The sequence below is a fragment of the Chlorocebus sabaeus genome, chromosome 10 (genome assembly GCF_047675955.1).
Source record: "Chlorocebus sabaeus isolate Y175 chromosome 10, mChlSab1.0.hap1, whole genome shotgun sequence".
In the NCBI taxonomy this organism is placed as follows: domain Eukaryota; kingdom Metazoa; phylum Chordata; class Mammalia; order Primates; family Cercopithecidae; genus Chlorocebus; species Chlorocebus sabaeus.
This window is the reverse complement of record NC_132913.1, coordinates 12,567,973-12,587,251: the sequence shown is the minus strand read 5'-3', so window position 1 is coordinate 12,587,251 and position 19,279 is coordinate 12,567,973. Positions and strand designations below refer to the sequence as shown.

The 19,279-nt window shown below is 49.0% G+C and overlaps 1 protein-coding gene across 1 annotated transcript in view; it reads left to right on the top strand.

Moving 5' to 3' along the window:
* MARCO (macrophage receptor with collagenous structure) overlaps positions 1-17,518 on the top strand; it is a 61,047-nt gene extending 43,529 nt beyond the window's left edge. Inside the window, exons 7-17 of the mRNA XM_007964737.3 lie at positions 16-60; positions 365-472; positions 3,996-4,094; positions 4,206-4,241; positions 4,735-4,833; positions 4,927-4,989; positions 13,163-13,207; positions 14,331-14,429; positions 14,982-15,026; positions 15,675-15,851; positions 16,947-17,518. Of these exons, the coding sequence (XP_007962928.3) occupies positions 16-60; positions 365-472; positions 3,996-4,094; positions 4,206-4,241; positions 4,735-4,833; positions 4,927-4,989; positions 13,163-13,207; positions 14,331-14,429; positions 14,982-15,026; positions 15,675-15,851; positions 16,947-17,080 (950 nt within the window). The 3' untranslated portion in view covers positions 17,081-17,518. The remainder of the gene's footprint in view (positions 1-15; positions 61-364; positions 473-3,995; positions 4,095-4,205; positions 4,242-4,734; positions 4,834-4,926; positions 4,990-13,162; positions 13,208-14,330; positions 14,430-14,981; positions 15,027-15,674; positions 15,852-16,946) is intronic.
* The last annotated feature ends 1,761 nt before the right edge of the window (positions 17,519-19,279 follow it).

Here is a 19,279-nt window from a genome sequence, read left to right as displayed (position 1 = left end):
TTCCCTTCCTCACAGGCCTCCAAGGACCCCAGGGTGCTCCAGGGAAGCAAGGAGCCACTGGTAACTTGTGCTTGCTCTGCTAGGGACAAATGATGCATTGCCTGAGGCACTGAGGCAGTTCCCCTCGACCTCTCTCCACAGCCCCACCCCAACCCCAGAAGGTTACTGCCTGCCCTACAGTCCTCTTCTCTTGAGTCCTGCCACACCTCTTCAAGACCACCCAAGAAATGAGCTAGCACATCCCCCAGAAGAAATCTAGGGGTCCCATTCCCTTCTCTCCCAAACGCTTCCTGCCCCTTTGCTTCTAGTAGCCTGTCCCCAAAAGGATAATAGGAGACCACCTCACCAGCCGTTCTCTTTGCAGGCACCCCAGGACCCCAAGGAGAGAAGGGCAGCAAAGGCGATGGGGGTCTCATTGGCCCAAAAGGGGAAACTGGAACTAAGGGAGATAAAGGAGACCTGGGCCTCCCAGGTGAGGGCTGTATTGGGGGTGTCGGTGCTTGCCAGGAAGCCTGAGGGAACTGGGGCCTGACTTCTGTCCCATTGGGTCTATTCAGTGCTGAGGGCAGGGCAGTGCTCTGTCTATGGGAACCTCTGGAGCACCACACATGGTGTCTTCTTCCCAGGTGAGCAAAGAGATGCAATGTGAGAGGGAGAACAATGTCATTCCAGGCATGACTATGGCAAGTCGGGGCACAGGCAGTACTACGCGCTCAGAGAGGAAGCCGAGGGGATGACGAGGGTGGGCCTGCACTGGGCCTTGGGAAGCAGGGCAGACTGACTGGCGGCAAGGGCAAGAGGGTTGATTCCAGGAGGGAGACCCCAGGCAGCCGGAATCCCCCATTGACTGAGGGTGCTATCTCTAGAACAGTGTTCCTCAAGCCACGGGCCAATATGATAAGAGCTGTTTGGGTGCTTGCTTAAAATGCAGGAGGGGCTTGAGGGTCTGTTTCAAACGCTCTGGACAGTTCTGACCTTGAAGGTCTGGGCACCAAACTCGGAGGAACACTGGCTTAGGGGCTCTGGACTTGACTGAGCATGCCACGCTCTCCACCTCTCAGCCTCCTGCAGCCATTGGGGAGGCTCTGCAGTGAATGGCAGAGAGTGAAGATTGTGCGGCCGGGTGGGCTTGGTTCCCATCCCTCCTCCCACCTGGTCACCTGTGTGACTAAGGTAATACTTCACCCTTCTGAGCTTTAATGTTCTCATTTTAGAAAAGAATGGTAATTAAATTAAAATAATAATTAAATTAGACGTATTTTACAAGACAGTAATAAGGGTTAGAGACCATGCTTTCAAACTGTCTGCCACATGATAGGCATTAAATATGTGATAACTAGTAATAGGCATCAAATACGTGACAGCTAGTAATAGTAATAGTAATAGTAATAGTAGTAGTAGTAGCGGTAGTAGTAGTAGCAGCAGTGGTAGTATTAGTAGCAGTAGTAGTAGTTATCCCATAAGGGAGAAAGGGAAGGACTTCAGTTTCAAGATCAGACAGACCTGGGTTCCGACACGGCTCACTAACTGTGTGACCTTGGGCAAATGACTTAACCTCTCTTAGCTTCAATTTACTCACCTAGAAAAGGGGACTAATAAAAATACAAACCTTTAATGAGGATGAATTACTGCAGGAATATAAGACATATGAGATGTGTACCACTGTACCTGGCACATGGGAATTCCTTACAAAGAACTGGGAAGGCTGGCCCTCAAGATGACAGCCCTTAGCAGGGATGTGTCAGCCACCCTCAAATATTCAAAGGGCATTTGTGGGAAAGAAAATGGTCTTGCCCAGGGTGGTGCCCAGCAGAAGAATAAGGACCAAGGGACCAATGGACTAAGGTTTCAGGAGGACTAACTGTGCTAAGGCAAGGGAGGAAGAATGATTCAGAACCTGGGGTTGACCCCTGATGAACTGGGTGGGCACTGGTCTTAGCGGGAAGCTGACTGCTGGGACGGGAGGAGGGGCTGCAGAATTCTCCTAGGCTGGGCTGATGGAGGATACTGGCACAGGAAGATGGTTGGGCAGTTGACCTCTGAGGATCCTTCCAAAGCTGGAACAACATAGTTCTCTCTATAGATGGGAAAGGGAAACCCAGACTTTCTCACAGTGGTCCCGCCAGCCCCAGAGAAGGGGCCACAGCTAGGTCTTTGCCCACTGAGTCTGAGTTATGCTGCTTCCCAACCACACTGTCACAAAGGCAAGCATAGAATCCACACCAAGACTCAGGCCTGGAAACGCTGTGGTTGGTGAAGAGAAAGGCAGCAGTTTGAGTTCTTCAAAAATCAGGACTCCGGCCCACTCCTCCTCTTGCCAAATTTCATTTCCCAAGATCATGAGATCTCTCTTACCCATGGCTTGCTCAATCCACTGCCAGTAGCTGACCTGTGCAAACTAAGGGAGACCTGACCCCAATAGTGCTGAGATTTTACCTATTCTCTTCCTGCTAGTAGACAGATAAGCCACCAATTTGAAGTCCCAGGGGACAAGCCTATTTTCCTCACCATACTACTTAGCTACAGTTGGAAAGGTCTGAAGTCAGAGGCAGCTGTGCTTCCTTGGCTAGAGCCAGAGTGTAGTCCTCTGACTGATGTGATACTGCCCTCTTCCCAAAGCCATCCCCTTTGCTGGGGAGTGGAAGTTATAGCAATGCAGATGCAGGCCCAGACCATTCTGAAGACACCTCATGTGGCTCAGCGATGCTGTAACTTGATGGTCCTGGCCCACAGCAAAAAAGGCACCAACAGATTCCTCCAGGGAAACAGTTCTCAGTGCTTTCTAACAGGTGCCGTTGGCCCCTTCTCCAAAGTGGACACTCTGAATGGCCAAGAACAGCCTTCTCTGCTTTTTGCCCCTCCAGCTGTTATAGGACGTCTCAGCCACAACCAAGTTCCTTAGGATTGCTTTGTCTTCCTCAAGGAGCAGCCACCCTTCAAGTATTCAGCCATCTCAAGGAGTCTGATTCATGAGCCTCACAACTCATGAATTCACAGCACTCAATGCCAAGACCCAGGGCTCTCCCTTCTTCCTCACCTCTTCAGAGCTCTCTGCCCCCTTTTCTAAGTCACTGGAGAGAAGGCTGGTGTCATGCCTGAGTCCTCCCCAGCTTCAGAATTATCAAAATCATAGAATGGAGCAATAAATGCCTTTTAACAAAATTGCCTCCCAATAAGCCTTTTTGAAAGCCTAAAAGGTTGTGTTGAAGTGAGATGTTCCTCTTTAGACCTTTGCCCCACTCTCCCCAACCCCAGGGGAGTGGAGTTGAGCATGGACACCCAGCTGATGGTGGGACTTTGGCAGCCTACCAGTAGTATCCTGCATTGAGTGGCTGGCAAGGTCCAGGCAGTCCACCCCTAAACCAAAGAAGTCGCAGAGCCCTACCCCAGTGAGAAGCCTCCGTCAATTGATATGCACCAGGCACCAGCAAGAGAGGAGGGAGCGACAGAGGACTCAGAAGGGGACAGGCTAGGATGAGTTCTGAATTCTGATGATAAGTGGAAAATTTGAAATCTTAGGTACCAGGAAAGCCCATGTCTGAAATGCTGGCAGGAATATGAGCTGTTGCAATGGTTTTTCTGTCTATTGATGCCTCAAAGTTGCTATTCTCAGCATTTGGGATCTGCTTTTTGGAATACTCAGGTTTCAATTTTTGAAGTGAATTCAAATAATTACCAAAATGCAGACACTAAAATGAACCAGACAGTGCTGGTTGAGCCTGGGCTATTGTCCCTCCCAAGGGAACCAGGGTTTTCTGTTGACTGTCAACCGTACCAGGTCACCTCACCAAATTTTCATGAGTTTCTTTCTTGTCTCTGGGGCAAAGCAGTGCACTCCTTGAGGGCAGCGGTCATGTCTTCCACTCGAGGGCACCAAGTAGGAGCCCAAGGAGTTTAGGATTTGGGATTTCAGTAGAATGGGAAGTGTCAGAGGAGGATGTGGTGGCCTGATTGGCGTTCCTCCCATACCTGACTGAGACTTTTTGGTTTTTCAGGAAGCAAAGGGGACAAGGGCATGAAAGGAGATACAGGGGTCATGGGGCCTCCTGGAGCCCAGGGAAGTAAAGGTGACTCAGGGAGGCCAGGCTCACCAGGTAAGAGAGCGCGTGGTCACATCCTTTGACCTCTAGGTATTTCCTTTTTTTTTTCTGGTTGGCTGAGCCAAAGGCAAAAAAAAAATTCCTAAAAGTTCTTTTTCATCTTAGGTTTGGCTGGTTTTCCTGGAACTAAAGGAGATCCAGGTAAGAACTACAGGAATCTTGGCATCATCCCAGCCACCACTGTCCCTGGCAGAGTGAAGTTGGGGACCTGACTCCACCATCTTTTGCTTCATTGTAGTGTTCACCCAGAGCACCTGGGGTTTCTTTAAAACCTGGCCCTGACTAATAGGAACAGAGTAGCCAGTGGGAGGCAGGCCTCACTGATGTTTCTTTCTAGACTTCACCCCATTTTGCCACCCATGGCATGAAGTTAGACAGTCACACCCAGAGCTCCTAGTAAGTCCGTAAGTCCCAAACCCTGCAGATGGAAAAGATTAGTAAGTTGCTGAGAATAATTTTCCTACTACTAAGAGGGCTAGCTCATGGCTTCTAAAGAGAGGTGTTCAATCTGCCAAGAGGACTTTAAGGTGTTAAGAGGTACATGTCTCACTGCTGAGAACAGAAGCACTGGGGGTTGGGGCAGCCGGGCCCTCTGCCAACCACCACAGCCTGGCAGTCACTACTTTCCTTTCAGGACAACCTGGACTGCAGGGTGCTCCAGGCCCTCCTGGTGCAGTGGGACAGCCAGGTGCCAAGGGCGAGCCTGGCAGTGCTGGCTCCCGTGGGCTAACAGGTGAGATCCTGGGTTCCGTGGCGAGCACAGAGAGTGATGTGTGAAAACCTGCCTAGTCCAGCCCTTATGCCCTCTGTGGTGTCTGTTGTCCAGGACTTCCAGGGAGCCCCGGGAGTCCAGGAGCAGCGGGCCTGAAAGGAAGCAAAGGGGACACAGGTAACAGAGGGTGCGGTGGGTGAGTAGGTGGGCTTGCTGGGTGGCAGGATGGATAGGGAGAAAAACTGCCTCCTGTTAGGCCCACGGAGGAGGTAGAGGGTCTTCTGAACCTTGGCCTCTGAGGTTCCTGGTTATGGACGGCAGGTGCCCCTGCCAGGACCACTTAAGCCCAAGGGCCTAGGGCTGTTCTTTCTCTTCTCATGGCTCATGAAAGGCCTTGAATGCCACGACCAAACCTCCTGCATCAGGGAGGAGAGCAAAGCACCTTGCCCATACATCTCCCTGGTCTGCCTCCCAGCTGTATGTTTCTGCTCTCTCCTGCTGACCCTTCATTGGGACCCCCAGGAGGGGGTCCAGGAGTCTGGATTCAGGCTGGAGGATCCAGGAAACTCTTCTTCCACATTTTCCTAAGGGAGCAGCCTGGGAGCACTGACCCACACTAGCCAAACTCACAAAGACGAGTTTATACCATAATGCCAACCCAATCTAGGTTATATACCATCATATCTATTTAGTCTAGGTCATAAACCATTGTACCAATATAGTCTACTTTATAAGCCAGTTTGGTCCAGTCGCAGTGTGCTCACTTGGTCTAGAAAGTCCAGACTACTATCACAATGCATAAGACCAATTCCTGCCTTTCTTCCCTCAGACAAGCAGGGTATTGCAGTGAACAGAGAGACTGTTGCCTGATGGTGTGGGCACACTCTGATTGGGTATTTTTATGGAGAACTGTTGCACACATTGGAAAGCCAGGAGCAGGCGGGAGGGGCTATGCGGAAGGCAGGGTTATGATGTAAAGCTGCATGTCTGCCAAGGACATCTGTAGACAGTCTGCCTCCACTCCTGTCCTCTGCCCGAGAAGAAGGTCATGCTTGTGTCGGACAACCTGGTTGCCCTCACCCCCGACACTGTGCTAGAGACCCACACTGGGACCTGGTCCTCCACGGTTCTAATCGATTGATTGATTCATTTATCACCACCTCCTGGCAAACCTTGGACCCTGGGCCTGAACTTTTGGGTTTTTTTGAAAGCTGTCGGGAGCCATGGCAAGGGCAGCTTTTACACCCTTTCTGTCCTTGTAATCTGTCCAGCCCCACAGCAGTTGTGTTTTTTATGGATGATGTGTCGGTATGGGAGGATCCCTGCTACCTGATCCCATGTGAATGCCACCTGAAGGCCACCAGCAAGGTCTCACCATGGGAAAGGTTCCATCTGGGTATGGTCGTCAGACGTTCCTGGCGTGTTCACTGTCCATTCTGATCTTATAATTCCATCTTCACTGGTCCCCAGTCTCAGAGTCCGTCTGACTATAGACCTGATGCTCTCTTGCCCCTGAACCTTCTGTGTGGTTTCATGGAGATGATTGCTTTAATCTCTCGGTTGTAAATGGTAGCCACCCTCTGTCCCCGCCCCGACTGCCAGACTAGTGTTTCTTGACCAACCAAGAGTATTGGAGGTAAAACATGATTTTGCCCACAGGAGCACGGTGCTCACTCTTCGAGCCCCAAGCCTGGGTCTCCCACAGTCTGAGGGTAGGGAATCCTGCCCCGCCCTTTGCATCTTGGGAGGATTTGCAGAACAAAAGCAGTCCTGCTAATGAGCATCTTCTTGACACCAGTGGGACAAGCACTCTCCGTAGCGCAACTTTACAGTCAAACAGCCATTAAGAGATACAGCCAGGTTCAAATCTAGGCCCATGCAAGACAAAGCTTGGGGTCTTATTAGTACAATCTATCATGAGGTCTTCCTCCCCAGCCCCACCATCAGGGCGTGCTGATGAGTGACACCTCCTCCCTTCATCCCAGTTCAGAAAGGATCGGAGCAAAAGGTAGCAGCTTGTTCCATTCCTGGGAGGAAACATGAAGCTCTCAGGCTCTACCACAGTTCTTAGTTATGTACCCAGGACCCCACACCCATTTTAGCAAAAGACTTTTGGCCCATAGCTTGGGGATCGTTTTAATTTCATCATCATTGAGACCTTGTATATCTGTTGAGCACTCTTACGGAGTTCTCCAATAATTAGGCCTAGTAGTGAGTACCAGCCAGCAAATTCTAGGGGTTACCCCTGGCTGACCAAGTAAACATGAGGAATTGCATTTCAAGTTGGGGCTTGTGATAATTACTGTTTATCTAAAACAGTGCAGGTTGCCCACCCAAGTCCAAATGTTTGCCTTGATTAAGTAGCTGACAGTCCACATGCACATCTCAGAGGGGAATTCCAATAGGACCATAATCTGACTAATCTAGCTGGGTCTGTAGATCATCCTGGAGTCATAGGCTAATAAACTTCTGGAAAGATTACATTTGACAACTTCTGAAGTGGGAGAAGGAGGGGCAGGCGGAGAGTGGGAGCCCGATCTCCCCATCATGGAGGACAGTGTATACTTGTCAATGTCAGGATGTCGGTATTCCCCAAACTAAAGCCACTGCAGTGCTTGGCCAGTTTTGATATATCAAGCCAGGTTTCCAAACTGACGCATTTCCCATTTTGTAAATAAAATCATTAATCTCTCAAGAGAATATCTAGCCACTTTAAATGAAAACAGAAAAATTACTGTGTGTTGACTTGACCTAGGTGACAGCTAGGTTTCATTACTGCGCATTAATTATTTTAAAAAGATAAGTGTTCTGTTCATTATTATCAGTGCCTCTAGGCCAGGCACTGTGTCTAGGTCTTGACCCCCATGATCACACTGAACTTACCATTCTCCTTTACAACCAAGGAAGCAAAGACTCAGAGAGAGTAAACCCTTTGCTCACAGTATCACAGGGAGCATGAACTGAATTCAGAAGTGAATCCCAAAGTCTGATTCCAGAGTTGTGCTTTTCCAGATTTGGTTTTATGGAAGAATGTAGAGTGTATGATTTGAGAGAAATCAGTTACCTTCACCCTGTCCCCACCCCAGCCACACCATCCACTCCTCCATAAATGGGTAAATCCTGGCTTGGTCACCAAGCCTTTCTACCTCCCCCACAGCCACTGACCACACTCTACCCTATTCAGGTGAAATGCTTCCTCTTGTTTGCACCTCTTGAGAGAGAGGAGCCAGCTCATATTAAATAAGACAAAGAGGAAATTCCTTCCATTCTGGTGGGAAGATAACCTCCACATTTTATCAAGCAAGGCATGCAGAACCTTCTCTCAGGGTCACTTTTTTTACCTGCTAGAAACAGACCCTGTCCAGTCTCCATCACTTAGTATTTCTAACATTTTCACTTTCAAAGATTGCAGAAGAATAATCCAATTTTAGCTCTACATGTCTTAGCTATTTTGAAATAATATTTGTTTAGAAATAAGGAAGGACTCCGTTTCAGCTTGTAATCATGACCTTTCTCTTTTTACTGTTTCTACCTCATGAAATAACATTAGAAGCAGCCAAAACATTTAAACTCCAAAACATCAATCTGATTGGAAATTCTTTATCTCAATGGCCTTTATGTCTAAACTATAACAGTGTGAATTTTCCATGCCCTTTTATTTTCCTCTTCGGGCAAAACCGAAGTGCAAATAACACAAAATCCATTTTCTCATCTGTATTTGAAGATATTTCTCATCTGCATTTGAAGGTATAATTTCTCAGTTAATTCCATTCCTCATATCTAAGTACTGAGATAGTCCAATAATTTATTAAATTCTACTAAGTCAAATCACTAAATTGTCATTTATAAAACTCTTCCTCATTTTTCTCTAAGTTTCTTAGAGAACTCTGCAGAAGTCTACACATACCCCAATTTTGAGTCCCTTATCCTTCATCTCACTTCTTACCACAAGGCCAATTTGTCAGTTATTCACTCAATCCTAAATTTGCCAGGTAGCACCTAGCCTCCAAGTTGGCATGGTATTTAGGAAGGTTTCCCCAGCCTGGGCAAGACAGCAATGGCCCACTCTCTACAAAATACAAAAAAAATTAGCTGGGCATGGTGACATGTACCTGTAGTCTCAGTTACTCAGGAGGCTGAAGGAGGAGGAGGAGGATCACTTGAGCCAAAGAATTTGAGACTGCAATGAGCTATAATTGCACCACTGCACTCCAGCCTGAGCAACAGAGTGAGACCCTGTCAGAAAAAGAAAGGAGAGGAAAGAAAAGAAAGAAAGAAAAGAAAGAAAGAAAGAAAGAAAGAAAGAAAGAAAGAAAGAAAGAAAGAAAGAAAGAAAGAAAGAAAGAAAGAAAGAAAGAAAGAAAGAGAGAGAGAGAGAGAGAGAGAGAAAGAAAGAAAGAAAGAAAGAAAGAAAGAAAGAAAGAAAGAAAGAAAGAAAGAAAGAAAGAAAAGAAAGAGAAGAAAGAAAGAAAGAAAGGAAGGAAGGAAGGAAGGAAGGAAGGAAGGAAGGAAGGAAGGAAGGAAGGAAGGAAGGAAGGAAGGAGGGAGGGAGGGAGGGAGGGAGGGAGGGACGGAGGAAGTTATTTTAATGTATTGGAAATTTCTCCATTTCACTCAGAATCAGGAGACCTGAGCCTCAACTTGAACTTACCCCTGACAGCTGGGTGACCACAGGCTCAGCTACTTGACTTTGCTGATCCTGTTTCCTTTTCTGTGGCGTGCAAGCAGTGTAGAAAAACACCAGGTCCCTGACAGTTTCACAGCACTCTAGGTTTGAAATAGGCAGCTTCCCTGGGAGCAGGAACAGTTGAAGACTTTAGTCAGAACACCAGCTCAACACTAAACAACTGGAAGGCATGCGTTTTCCAACTTAACACACGTTTCTTGGGGGAAAATTTTTTCTGTAAAAATACTTTGCAAGTAAATATTTGGAGCCCTCTCAGCTTGATAAGCTTGTGATACTCAGGGAAAGCCAGCTTACTTATGGTTAAGAAGAAAAATCCAGCATTTATTTGCTCTCCAGTGTAGTTTTACAACAAGCAGCTCTGGAACCTATTTTTTGGCCATTTCTCCCTCTACCCTGCAGGAGCTGATCCTAACAGGATGCTGCCTTGATTTATAGTGAAGTAATTACTAGTTCCTCCATCGATTAGTCCATGAACAACCACTCAGCCAGTGTTCTCTTAGAGTCCAGTGAGGCTTGGAGAGAAATCACACAAACCTCAATGCTAATTTCCAATACCCATTAAACACATATCAGAAGACATTTCATCAAGGTCCAACCTCTGCCATATGAACTGTGGGTCTGGGAGGGTTCAGATGCCAGAGAGGCTGTGAGTTCCTGTAGAGACAAGGAAGGTTGCTCGTAGGAGGTGGGCTGTGAGCTGATCCCTCAAGAATGAGTGAGAGTTGTTTAGGGCAGTGCTACTCAAAATGTGGTCCTGAGACTTGCAGCATTAGCATCACCTGGGAACCTGTTAGTAATGTGGATTCTTGGATTCCCACTCCAGCCCCACTGAATCAGTGACTCTGGGTGGGCCCTAGCAAGTTGTTTACTAACAAGATGCACCCAGATGATTCTGATGTATAGTCTAGTTTGACTACTCATCTTTTAGGGGGAAAAATGGCCGCAGGAAGGCTGGAGGTGTCTTGGGAACCAAGTGCAGAGACCAAGTGAAACTCCAGAGAGGAGTGAACCTAGTACTAGTGGAACAAAGGGGCCTTCAGGGAACAGTGGGAGGCTGGGCCTGGGTGACAACCCCAACTTCCCCATTCATTTCTATGTGACCTTGGATAACTCACCTAGCATCTCTGAGGGTGTACTTTCTCCTCTGTAAAGGAGGGAAATCACACTGCTTTGGAGGGTGGCAGAAAGATCAAACAAGGCAATGTACGTAAAGCCCCTGGCACAGTGCCTGGCACAATGCAGGCAGCAGAAAATGCTGAGTCCCCTGGAGGTGAGGAGCTAGGAAGGGAGAGTATGGGAAACGAAGAGGGAGGGTCAGGTTTGGGGCCATGAACCTGGTGAACAGGGGCTTTCCTATGATTCCTGTCTTTAGAGGGTGTTTACTGTTCAGTGCTTTAGAGGACCGTTGGAGGGGTGCATCTCTTTGGGTGGTCACAATAAAGGGAAGTCACAGTGTTTTGAGGCCACTTCTGCTTACCTGCATGTGAACAGCGTACGTCAAGACTGGTGGGGGGAAAGATCACATTCTACATGTCTATGATGGTGATGAAGTAGGAAACAGTCCACGTCCAGACTCTCGGCCCCTTCTATCTGCATCCCAGAGGGTGCCATGTTGCAGAAATCTCTACCTTAAGAGCATGTCTCTAGAGACAGGGTTCAGGGACCCCAAGACACTGTGATGTAGACTGTTTCCTACTTCATCACCATCATAGACATATAGAATGTGATCTTTCTCCTAACCCATCTAGACATATGCTGTTCAGATGCAGGTAAGCAGAAGGGAAACATCTGTCTCTTCTCCTGGGCAATCTCAGCTCAGCCCTTCAGGTCAATAGCAGACATTTGCTGGGTGCTAGCTGTGCAGCAATTCTGGTGCTCATATGTGAACTCAACCTCAGTACCTGAGGTGCTCCCCCACCTGGAGGGGGCACAGGGTCCTGTGACATCATTTATTTAGCACTGGCCAGGCACCAGGCTCAGCACTTGACACACACAATTTCATTTCAGCCTCACAACTGCCTCAGCAACAAGGAGACTCAGAGAAGGAGACTGAGGCTCAGAGCAGGGACACCTGGTTCAAGGTCACAAAGTCAGTATAAGACAGAAGTGGACTCAAGCCCAGGCTGTCAGACTGTGGAACCACTTCGCTTTAATACCTTGGGAGAAAGGATATCATGTCTTGGGCGAGAGAGGGAAGGCTTCACAGGTGGTGACATCTGATATCATCTTTGCAGAGTTTACAAGCTAAATGTGAGTTCTCCAGGTGAACCAAAGGGGTGAGGCATTCTATTCAGAGGGACAGGTGTGTACACAAATGGCCCGGTGTAAGCTAGGGCCTGTCTGCCAGGGGCTGACCTCTAAGCACCTCTAACTCTTACAAAAACCTATCACAGCCTCAGTTCTGTCCCTTTCCCTAACATGAGGAACAGAAGTACATGCCCTCTCAGAATCTTCTGGTGCTTCCTGCTTCTCTTGTTGCCTGGATCTGCAGCGGCAGCTGCCAGCCCCTTGGCTCTCCCGCCCTCCTCCCCAGGCAGCGCCAAGCCTGGGGATGGGATCTGAAATGCCCCTGGATTTCAGGGGCATTCACAACTGCTCTTGCTCATTATTCCAAGAAGGGGCCCTGAAGAGTCCTGCCAGCCCCTTGCCTCTCCCTCCACTAACCAGCACACTGCAGGTGCTTGGAAAATCCAGGGACTGAAATGAGAGGTGGGGCAGGGCAGGCAGAAACTTCCCCAAGGCAACTGCAAGGAGGTTGACTGAGCTCCATGCTTGGCCGGGGGCACAGATACTTAGGACTCACTGTTGGTGTTCCCCTTGTTACCCTCTAGTGATTGTTATTGATAGCCAATGAGCTTGCATTTTCCCAAGTTTGTGTAACTGCTTTGAGGAGTCCTATTTCTCTGAAATAAAATAAATATTGGCACTTAGAATCAAGAGGACATGATCTTGCTAAATGAACAAATTATTATCTCACAGTGACCCAGCAGGGTGCTGGGGACAGTGGGTCTTCCATAAAACTTTGCTGAAAAAAAAGGATGAATGGACAGAAAGAAGGAAGAATGGGGCAACTTTAACATTAACTACAATAGGATAATCACCAATTATTGTGGTTATTATTTTTCCATTTTCTGGACTTTAGACCCTTTAGCCACGTGAATCTTTAGCCACTGGGGGCCACAATGAAATAAACCAACAAATACTTGTAGAGCATCTATTAGGGGTGAGGACCCCCAAAGCTCCTGGTGGCCACTGAGCCCCCTCCACAGTCTTTTGGCAATAACTTTATTTTGGCAATTACTTTATTTACCAGATATCTCCCAATTCTCTTCCAATATAAATGCAACAGCAGGGAATGGGATTGGATTTAGACGCCAGGTCAGGTTACTGGTGGGCAGGGAAGGCCAGCGGTGCACCTGAGGTCTGTCTAATCCAGGCTTTCATCCAGTACCTCTGCTGTTTCACCCCCAATATGCCTGTTCTCATTCATCTGCAGACTGTCTCTTTTTATGATCTGCTGAAGAGGCTTTAAACAATCGTGGAGAACCAATGTATCTTTCCATCTGCATTAATCAGACAAAAGGTAGAGGTTGTCTAAGATTAAAAATGTCTAATATCTAAGTTTTATTATCTCCTCCCCCCCTTTTTTTGTTTTGATCTTAGGACTTCAAGGACAGCAAGGAAGAAAAGGAGAACCAGGAGTTCCAGGTAAAGGGCTGACTGCATTTTCATCCCTCCGAGTGATGACGGGGAAGGCCTGTCCGCTCAGAGGGCAGGTCTTGTTGACTTTGAACGCACAGCTGTGACCTTCTTCCAAAGTGGAGGTTAAGACTCCAGGGCTCTGTCACTCAAGTCTCAGATTTCTCCACTGCAAAACCTGGGCATAACAGGAACTCAGCATCCCGAGGGGTGTAGCATGTGGGGCAGGGGCTGAGGATGGCAAAGGGGGAAAATGTCAGGAGAGCTAGGGGTGCAGGCGGAGGCTCCGGGCTGTACAGCCGCCATGGAGCTGTGCCCCTTCTGCTCCATCCACGGCTGCTGCTTCCCCGCCTCAGCAGTGGCCCACTTGTCTCTTCGTCTTGGCCCCCAAACCTCTCCTGTCTGCCTCCAGCTGCCTGTCGCTGGGCTTTCTTATTCTTTTCCTCACCTCCAGAGCCTGTGCTTCAGTTGGGTCCTGAGCCGGCACCAGCTGCAGGGTGTTTCTAGGCCTCTCGACAGCCCTGCCCCTGTGAGTGCAAAAGTGAAATTTTTCAGACACATTTCTTGAGCAACTTTTCTTCCTCCTAAGCTAGATATTCTATTACCATTTTGTGTTGTGTTTTGTTTTGTTTTTTCAGTTTTTTTAGAGACAAAGTCTCTGTGTCACCCAGGCCCGAGTGCCAGGAGAGCTCACTGCAGCCTTGGCCTCCCCACCTCAAGTCATCCTCCCACCTTGGCCTCCCAAAGCATGGGGTTACAGGAGTAAGCCACTGTACCCGGCCTCTGTTACTATTTTAATTCACTAAAGGAGACATCGAGGCTTAGAAACATTCTAGCAAATTCTCCCAGCATGGCTAGAACTTCCACGTAACTATGTAATTCCAGAAGGACCAACAATCTGTGGAATACCACCAGCTATTTTAGCCTGCCTGTTCTCGACAGCATTTACCTAAGAGTTGAGAGACCAGTGCAGCCCCCATATGGACCAAAGACAGGCTGAACGTTCAGATAGCCCAGCCATGGGGACGGCCTGGCAGTTAAGAATAACTCTTTTGTTAAACAGCAAGGCCCTTGGGTCTCTCTTGGGAAGGCAAAGCAGGGTACCTGACCAGGGCACTGTCTCTCCTTTCAGGCCCTGCAGGTGTGAAGGGAGAGCAGGGGAGCCCGGGGCTGGCAGGCTCCAAGGGAGCCCCTGGACGAGTTGGCCAGAAGGGAGACCAGGGAGTGAAAGGTAAGGCCTCTGCATCTGATTCCTTGGTTCTTAGGACTATGCTTTACAGCCAGTTCTGTACCTGAAAACAGGAAACGCCCTATTTTAAGAGTTTGGGGGGTTTTCAGAACCCAGGAGGGTAGAGGTTTATTTCCTTAATTGGCAAGTCTTGCCTGGGGGTTGTCCTAGGCGTGGAGCACACAGCAGTGGATTAGGCACAGCTCTAGAATCCGAGGCAGGGATATGAATGTGCACTTGAGCCACGCCCCATGACCCAACACCCCTAGACGGTTTGCCTGAAGATGAGCCCATCCCACTCCATGTCCCTGACCAGACCAAGCGTCCCTCACCCATCTAACTTCAACCCCTCTTGCTATAGCTCAGGCCCGTTTCTTCCTGCTTAATCATTGACACCCACAGGACGTCCCATACCAACAATGCCAGGCCACAGGCGAGACCCAGGGAGAGTCTGACCACCCCCACCCCTCCACCCGCTCCCCACTCCTGCAAATGCAGGCAAAGGCATCCTGCCTGGATTTCTTTCAAACCGTGTGGGTTTTCTCCTCATGACAGGATCTTCTGGGGAGAGAGGAGTAAAGGGAGAAAAAGGTGAAACAGGTAATCACTATTTATATTCTCTTTAATGTGTGCTTTAAAGTCAATTCTGTACCTGAAAATTGTGTGTGTTGGGGGAAAAGACGGTTCTCAAATAAATTTCTCATTTTGGGGAAGAGTTGAGGGTCTAGTCCCGTGAATGAGCCTGCCCACGGCACACAGCAGCAGTTAGCAGTTTCCCTCCCCAGCCACTCTCTCACTTCCTTCCTTCTCTCCCTTCCTTCCCCCTTTCGCCTTCTTCCTTTCCTTTTCTCTCTCCCTCCCCTCTTCCTTCTTTCTTTCCTCTCCCTCCTTCCTTCCTTTCCCTCTCTCCCTCCTTCTCTCCCTCCATTCTTTCGTTCCTTCTCGTTTCTCAACTTTTCTTTTTTTTCTCTCCACAACACGTGACAAGACCTGGTGTATGCGATTTGCAAACCAGCCACAGGGGCACCTGCCCCCCTGGCCTTGTGCCCGCAGGCCCCAGGTGCACGGAGGCTGCACGCCAGGTTGGGTTGGTGCCGTAAAGTGGGATCTTCCAGGCTCTGGTGACAGTCAAGCAGGGGCATTTCTTTTCCTTAACTGTAGAACTTCAAAATGAAAAGAAAGAGCCCACACTTACCCAAAGCCCCAAGGGGCCTTCCTCGCCTCTCCCACGTGTGTTTCTTCACCCAGGTGGAAACGCAGTGTCTGTCAGGATTGTTGGCAGTAGTAACCGAGGCCGGGCTGAAGTTTACTACGGTGGTACCTGGGGGACCATTTGCGATGATGAATGGCACAATTCTGATGCCACCGTCTTCTGCCGCATGCTGGGTTACTCCAGAGGAAGGGCCCTGTACAAAATGGGAGCTGGTAAGTGAGGCACCAGCCAAGGGCCTCTTCCCCAGAGGTGTGGATGTGGCTTTCTCTCGCTGGTGGGGTGTTGGCAAGTGACTCGGTGTGGTTTGCCTTAAAAAAAAAGTATTGGTCCAAGCAACCAGAAAGTTCTGCAGCACAGGGCTCCAGGTGTGCGTCCTTCCAGCTTGGCAACCCCAGCAGAAAGATGACCTGTCTTCTCCAGCGCTGACAGTGAAGGCTGGCCTTGCTTCAGTCAATGTCCATCCAGCCCTGCAGTCAGAATGCCACGTGGCTGAGGGTGTTTGCCGGAGACGGCTCTCCAAAGGACAGATGAGTTGCTGGAACTAGAAGAACAGAGAGAAGATTCAGGGCAGGCAAACACAGACGTTCACTCCAGCTGTCTGCAAACTAGCATCCTGGATTGACCAGCAGTATTGGCTGTGATCATGTTTAAAGAGAAGATGGGAAGGGAAGAGGAAACAAATCAGAGCAGGGGCTTAGTAAAATTTGGGGAAAATGTCTTCAGATGCTGGAGACTCAGCCTATGTCTTTCAGCCAAAAGTTCAAACCTTGAGCAAAGGAGTTAAGTCCCCAGGCAGAGCCCTTTTCTCTGGTCATAGAAGCTGCCCCAGCAGGACATGAGGCCGGTTTCCCCACTTTCTCCCAACCCCAAGTGCTCCCTGTCCTTACTCCAACCCAAAGCAAATGCTAGCTTTAGAGCAGGGCGATGGCATGATTACAGAGGCATATGAGAAAGGTGGACACAGTAGGAGTGAATTAGCAGGGAGGAGACTAAACACTAGGACACCCCCAACCCCCCAGGAAGATATTTCAAATAGTGTGGGGTTTAAGTATTAAATATTTGCATGAGACTTTGGTCAAAGGGTAGAGAATAGAATGGAGGCAGAGTCATTGTCAAAAAAGAAAAAAAAAAAAAAGTAAGCTAAGCCAGCCATCAGCACATTGGGCCAGAATGGGCCAGAATGACTGTGAGAAAATCCGGCAGTCTACCCCGGATGGAATCTCCCAGGCACACACGTGGCTGCTTTGCTTTGACTCTAATCCTACCCTTCTTGCTCTCTCTCTCTCTCTTGCTTTCTCTCTATCAAGGCACTGGGCAGATCTGGCTGGATAATGTTCAGTGTCGGGGCACGGAGAGTACGCTGTGGAGCTGCAGCAAGAATAACTGGGGCTCTCACGACTGCAGCCACGAGGAGGACGCAGGTGTGGAGTGCAGCATCTGACCGGGAAACCCTTTCACCGCTGTGCTCCCGAGTGTCCTCGGGCTCACACTGGGAAGGCAGAGGATCTCTGAGGAGTCCCCTAGGGACAACTGAGCAGCCTCCGGAGAGGGGCCATTAATAAAGCTTAACATCATTGACTGTGGCTGAGTGTCAGTGTGTTCGTACCTCCCATCCCCATTGATGTGCCCACTCCATGTACCACAACATTTCATTGAATTCTGTCATGTCCATAGCCAGGGGAAGGAGAGGGTGGAAGTGACACAGAAGGTGAAGGTCACTTATGGTCAACCTTAGTCTTGACCATCTCTTCAGTCATTCAGACATAACATCTCTCATGGTGAGCTCTCTCTCCCCTTTTTTGTCCTCCCTTGATCATGACCTGGTAACATTCCAGCACACACATGAACTCTCTTCATGCCCTGTGCTGTGCTCCACCCTGACTCCACCTGCCCCTGGGTCCTTGCTTTCTCTCAGCTCCCTGCCTGCTGGGCTAAGCCCACTCTCCATGTTGTAAACCACATAGTAAGCTTGAAATCAGTCTTAGAGTCTCACTGATCTTTCCTTCCATACACGGGTGGGATTTACAGAATGGAAATATTTATCTGGAGTGAGAGTAATCAAAAAGGTTTTCTGAAAAAGCACAATCTGAACTGGACCTTAAAGGGTGGGGAGGATGTGATCCCTCCTTGGCATGCAGTGACTCTGTCATTCTAGGACCTGTAGGTATAAAAGACTTTGTTTTCCTGATCCTCTCCTGTGTCCCTTCTTGTGGCAACAACTGACTAACCATCTACTGAAAGAACACAGAACACTAGGTGTCAGGTTTTGACTGAGGTCCGAGGGGAGTCAGTGGGCAAGTGGCAGGTAGCTGGAAGAACACTCGAGGAATCGTAAGGAGTTTTGATACGGTTTTATTCTCTCTCTCTCTGGACACAAGCCAGCTGTGGGCATGAGTGAGCCATGGGCACAAGAAAGCCATGAGTGCAAGCCATATGTACAGCGTCAGCAAGGTAGTTATACCTTTTACAGACAACAGTGGCTCTGAGCCTCACATGAGCATGTGTGAGTGGTTACATAATGTGCCTCACGTGGCGTGGTTACATAATGTTTGGAGTTGTGCGCCTGCACTCCAAACCCACTGAGTCACGCTGCGCCGGCTGGCTGCCTTGGCCTATTCCTGACTAAAGTGCAGCCATTTCCCTTACACTAGGGCATCGCATAATATAAATAATATTATTCCCATTTTATAAATGAGCAAACTCAACCTCAGAGTGGGGAAGCAATGTGGTATGCTGGTTGCGCTTTGCCCAGCTTGTATTCATGGCACTAACAATGTGACTGCAGCTCCTTTCCCAAGAAGCAAGGTCTGCTTCCCACACCTTGACTCTGGGCTGGTCTCAAAGACTTGCTTTGGCTAACAGAAAGTGGCAGAAGTGTTGGGAAGCAGTTCCAAGCCTGGGCCTCAAGGGACCTTGCACTCGCTTGCTCTCTCTTGGAATCCAAGCTGTGTTATGAAAACAAGACTGGCTAGCCCATTAGCAGGGGAGTGAGCAGGTGGAGGGGGCCCAGTTGCCCCAGCTGAGACCATTGTTCATCAGCTGGCTCACAGCTAACCACGACTGCATTAGTAAGCCCAGCTGAGTTGGTCAAGTTCAGTCCACAGTGGAAGAACTACCTGCCCAACCAACCCACAAACTCTTGAGAAATCACAAATGGCTGTGGCTTACCACCACTAGGGTTGGGGGTGGCTTGTTATGCAGCAACTGATAAAAATTAGTTTACAAAGGACACACAGCTAGGAAGGGCAAGGCTGGGATTCAAACTCAGGTCTGTCTGACACCAATAAGATTGAGAGAAAGGAGGGTTGCTGCTGCTGGCATCTCTGCCAGGTGACTCCACCCATAAGCTCTCAGGCTGTGCTAAGCTGAAGAGATTTCTCTTTCAGATCCACAGGGGCTGCCGCATGCACATGACTGCCGTGTGTCAGGACACTGGTTTTGTAGCTGGGGAACAACTGGGTAAAATCAGCACTACGACGTCATCTGGGGCCGCTGAATGTGAAGCATGGTCTCCACATGACTCTGGCGGGAGACTTGGCTGCACTGTCCACTCGACATGTGTCTTCCCTCCTATGCTCCTTTCCTGGCTGAGGCCTGCAGCTCTCGGCAGACTGGCTGGGCAGGACAGAGATGGTGGGCC